We start from the raw sequence: 4,866 nt of genomic DNA, 5'->3' as shown, positions 1-4,866 counted from the left end.
TCCAATTTTCGAATTATAATCGAACAGCGCTGTCGATTTTCAACTGGGGAGGAGGGTGCATTGTCTTCAAAGATGGGGGAGGCAGTACCCCAGTCCACCGTCCCCAGTTCACCGTCCCCAGTTCACCGTCCCCAGTTCATTACAGTTTTGATACTCTTTTTGAGTTAAATTATTTCCTCTCTCGTTATATGTAATAATATATAATATGGCCGATGCCATATATATTTTGTAATCCTAAAAACGATGTGTTGAGTGCAACGTTAAATAAAACATTTCACCCTTCTTCCTTTCTTCGATCGATGTCAACCGGCCTCGGTGGCGTCGTGGTAGGCCATCGGTCTACAGGCTGGTAGGTACTGATTCGGATCCCAGTTGAGGCATGGGATTTTTAATCCAGATATCGACTCCAAACCCTGAGTGAGTGCTCCGCAAGGCTCAGTGGGTAGGTGTAAACCACTTGCACCGACCAGTGATCCATAACTGGTTTAACAAAGGCCATGGTTTGTGCTATCCTGCCTGTGGGAAGCGCAAATAAAAGATCCCTTGCTGCTAATCGGAAAGAGTAGCCCATGTAGTGGCGACAGCGGGTTTCCTCACAAAATCTGTGTGGTCCTTAACCATATGTCTGACGCCATATAACCGTAAATAAAATGTGTTGAGTGCGTCGTTAAATAAAACATTTCTTTCTTTCGATCGATGTCTAAAACGTGTGTTCTCTTTCAGAAAACTTTGTATATTGTTGACCTCAAGAGGCAGAAATGCTACAAGAAAAAAATGACCCGACCCTTTAGAGAAAGGTGTATTCCCGGTGAGTATATACATACATATATATGTGCAGTAGGCCTTGATATATTCCACTAAGCGATCTTCCACTAAGCCCTAAGATCATCTTAAGTACATACGGTAGTTATGTACAAAAGGTGATCTTTGAGCTAAGATCGCTTCGTGGAATGGGGCCCTGGGCCCTATTTCACAAAACATCGTAAGTTACGTCTGCTACTAGCAGTTACACCGGCCGTGCGTTTACACGTGTTTGGCATCAATTTCACGCAGAAACTTACATCATCACGGAAGCTGGAGTATTTTAAAGACAAAAGAAAATGAAATATGGGTTCTTCTAACTATATTTGTTGAACTATAATAGTAATAAGAATCGTAGATTTACGTTTACGTTCAAAACGTAACTTACGATGTTTAGTGAAATAGGCTCCAGGCCTTTTGTGTATAGCTTTATCATGTACTGTTACAGACCATATTTGACTTTGATGGCAATTTACCCATTTTTGACGGAGTTGTGGCCTTTGAACTTAGGAGATATGAGGCCCGGTGTAATACATATATTGCTTTAGCAGTACTCTCATAATGCTTGTTGGGGTTTTTTTCTTCAGACACTGCCAAGTGTGTCGGACATTTCTACATGGGCAGTGGGACTAACAAACTGCAAGGTGACACTTACTATGTGGATTTCCGAGGAAAAGGAATGACACGTCTTCACATCTATGCTTCAGTGACCAAGAACTGTATACCCATTGGCGAGGCCTTGTTTGGGAGAGTGAAAGGGAGTAAGTTGTTATCTTTCATTTCTTGATTCATTTCTTGATCAATCTCTCTCTCTCTCTCTCTCTCTCTCTCTCTCTCTCTCTCTCTCTCTCTCTCTCTCTCTCTCTCTCTCTCTCTCTCTCTCTCTCTCTCTCTGTGCCTTCTCTCTCTCTCTCTCTCTCTCTCTCTCTCTCTGTGCCCCGCTCTCTCTCTCTCTTTTTCTGTCTACCTGTCTGTCTCTTTTTCTGTCTACCTGTTTGTCTGTCTGTCTGTCTGTCTGTCTCTCTCTCTCTCTCTCTCTCTCTCTCTCTCTCTCTCTCTCTCTCTCTCTCTCTCTCTCTCTCTCTTCCTCTCTCTCTCTCCTTCCCCTACCACTACCACCACCACCACCACCACCCACCACCACCACCACCACCACCAGTCTTAGATCCACGCCTAATAATCAACCTTGTTTCCATATATTTTCTAGTGGCAATTGAAGAGACCGTGGGCTTCGCGAACTTCCGACTGGGCATCAAAGACCCATCTGTGTTCGACGTCCCGAAGCAGTGCGACGATGGGCGCTTCGAAGTGCTGCCTGTTAAAGACGAGCTCAGTCAATACAGAATCCTTGGCTTCTAAACTGATGTAATTCTCTAGCTGCGTTGCCAGCTGGAGCTCAGGGGCGTAGCGTGATCACGATCTGGGGGTGGGGTGGGTGGGTGGTTCGAATATGAATTTATCGGAGCCTTTTGTGAAAAATTTTCCTTGACAGATATATGAATAGCTTTATATTGCACGGTAAAAAAGCTAAAACTTTTAGCTTCCGCGTGGGGAGATTCGTTGGGGGCGCGGCGTGAATTGAATCGGGGGGGGGGGGGGGGGGGGGTCGAATATGAATCTATTGGACCTTTTGTGAACATTTTTCTTGGATATCTATATGAATAGCTTAAAGTTGGACTGTAAAAACTTGTTTTAGCTTCCGCGGGGGTGGGGGGGGGGGGGGGGCAAAATCAAAAAAAAACACACCACCCCACCCCCACCGCACCCTCAGATACCCCAGTCTACGCCCCTGGAGCTCTTTAAACAAATATATCTACAATCATTATATGCTGTGTTATTCAGACTTTTATAAGAAAACAGAATCTAGATGTCTGTACTTTTCACGTTTGACCAGGTCTGACAATAAGAATGTTTTTTGGGTTTTTTTTTCTAAATAATGAAACAATATGCAGTTACATGTTCCATCATACTGTAACCTGACATTTTAAAATATTTCTTTTGAATATTATGAAACAAAACAAACCATTGGTGTCAAGTTTACAGTTTGTGGTATACATATTTTGATTGTAATGTTAAAATATTGTTTATATATATATATATATATACACACACACATGTATATATTATTACGGAAACTATCGAAACTCAAATTTGAATAATCTGCATTTCTACATAAATCGGCAGGGTCTAATATATATTTTAGATTTACTTTTAGATGTAGTCGTTTGTAATATTCTATCATATGTATATTATGGCTTTAAAACCATTTACATGTTAGGAAGTGTGCTATGTCCATTTGTTAGTGTTTTAATTGTAGAAGTGTCTATATTAAATGAGCAGACCCTAGGTTTAACCCTTAAAAACATGGACACTAAGTTTAGTTCATTTACAAACCTGTAACTCATTTGGATAAAGTTACAATAGAGTGAAAGAAGAGTCTGTGACGTCAAAACAGGAAATATCCTTAAAAATAGACTAGAACTCGAATCGATAAACCGCTACATCTCAGACGCACGTGCGTTTTTAAAAATATTAAAAATGCAATTTTTGGCACTACAAACACTAGGATGACTTCGGTTGTACGGAAATAGATAATATAAAGAATGAAATACAAGTAATGTTTGATTTCAGTGATCATAAACGGCTCTAATTATGATATAATGTGCTGTAGTGTTTAAAAACTAGGGTCTGTCCCTTTAATAAAATCTTTATGCTTTTTGTATGCAGAATTATGTACAGAAACACTTCAGGCATAATGCATTTTACTTCTTCGTCAAAATATGCGATCTCGCCTCCTTCAATCTCATAATTTAACTATGCATTATTATATAAATGTTTTGAATTCTGAATCTCTTATGCTTTGTTATTATACTGAATATTTCGTCAGATCTTCTCATTCTTCAAGAAACCAAAGTTCATTTTATAATTAATTTTAAAGGTTAATGTTTTCCACATTCATGATGCAGGTTTTTATCTTTTTTTGAACGAATGTAACAAGATTTTTTGTTTCAAATAAAAAGATATTTTTAAATATGACCGTGTTATTATTTATTCGGGTTGACTCATTATAGCTCAGTCGGTTGAGTGCTCGCTTGAGGTGCTTGCATTGCAGGATCGAAACGCCTCTTATGGATCCATTCATCTGATTGTGTTTTTTCTCGTTCTAACCAGTGCTTTTTTCTCGTTCCAACCAGTGCACCACAACTGGTCATAGGCCGTGGTATGTGCTTACCTGTCTGTGGGAAAGTGCATATAAAAGATCCTTTGATGCATTAGAAAAGTGTAGCGGGTTTCCTCTGATGACTACGAGTCAGGAATTACCAACTGTTTGACATCCAATAGCCGATGATTAATAAATCAATGTGCTCTAGTTGTGTTGTTAAATAAAACAAACAAACCGTTTACAACACTGGCGAAACTCCTCGGTGGACCCATTCTCTGGTTATATGTTTTCCAGTTCCAACCAGTGCAACGTAACATCTGGTGCTCACCCCGAACCCCCCCCCCCCCCCCCCAAAAAAAAAAAAAAAAAAAAACCCGATAACCCTACTGAATATGCAGTTAACTAAAATATTTCGTACGCATTACTATATGGATATTTGCCACATTCAGTGAAAAATTGTAGGTCAACTATTGTTAAACTAACAACGGATTTAAAATTGTCTGTTTACAAAAATGCGACACCAAAAGCTACTCATTTATCTACCATTCTTTCTGTTTTAACCTATTTTCGTGCATATATCCATTTAAGGTTCAAGCACGCTGTCCTAGGCACACACCTCGGCTATCTGGGCTGTCTGTCCAGGAAAGTGGGTTAGTTGTTAGTTGGTTAGTGGTTAGTGAGAGAGAAGAGGGTGTAGTGGCCTTACACCTACCCATTGAGCTCTTAAGAACTCGCTCTGGGTTGGAGCCAGTACCGGGCTGCTAATCCTGCACCTACCAGCCTGTAGTCCGATGGCTTAATAAGTGCGCTACCGAGGTCGGTTATTAACCATTGTTTACGGCACAGTAGTATTCAAGAAAAATGAACTAAAAGACGAAATAAGAAAAATGGAAGAAATCGGA

At 40.2% G+C, this 4,866-nt stretch overlaps 1 protein-coding gene across 1 annotated transcript; it reads left to right on the top strand.

Annotated features, from left to right (window-relative positions):
- The first annotated feature begins 681 nt into the window (after positions 1–681).
- Positions 682–3,282, top strand: LOC121367153. The gene is made up of 3 exons (XM_041491294.1): positions 682–808; positions 1,389–1,562; positions 2,009–3,282. Exons 1-3 carry the CDS (start codon positions 697–699, stop codon positions 2,158–2,160), a joined length of 438 nt encoding a protein of 145 aa, XP_041347228.1. The 5' UTR covers positions 682–696; the 3' UTR covers positions 2,161–3,282.
- The last annotated feature ends 1,584 nt before the right edge of the window (positions 3,283–4,866 follow it).

Source organism: Gigantopelta aegis, unplaced genomic scaffold (genome assembly GCF_016097555.1).
Source record: "Gigantopelta aegis isolate Gae_Host unplaced genomic scaffold, Gae_host_genome ctg9544_pilon_pilon, whole genome shotgun sequence".
Classification (NCBI taxonomy): Eukaryota; Metazoa; Mollusca; class Gastropoda; order Neomphalida; family Peltospiridae; genus Gigantopelta; species Gigantopelta aegis.
The sequence above is the reverse complement of the archived record's forward strand: the minus strand, read 5'-3'. Positions and strand labels throughout refer to the sequence as shown.

Excerpts from the sequence above, each read along its gene's own strand:
- LOC121367153 (XM_041491294.1), top strand. The coding sequence starts at position 697 with ATGTCTAAAACGTGTGTTCTCTTTCAGAAAACTTTGTATATTGTTGAC. Across the intron at positions 809-1,388 it reads TAGAGAAAGGTGTATTCCCG|ACACTGCCAAGTGTGTCGGA; the intron begins GTGAGTATATAC and ends TTTTTTCTTCAG. Across the intron at positions 1,563-2,008 it reads GTTTGGGAGAGTGAAAGGGA|TGGCAATTGAAGAGACCGTG; the intron begins GTAAGTTGTTAT and ends TATATTTTCTAG.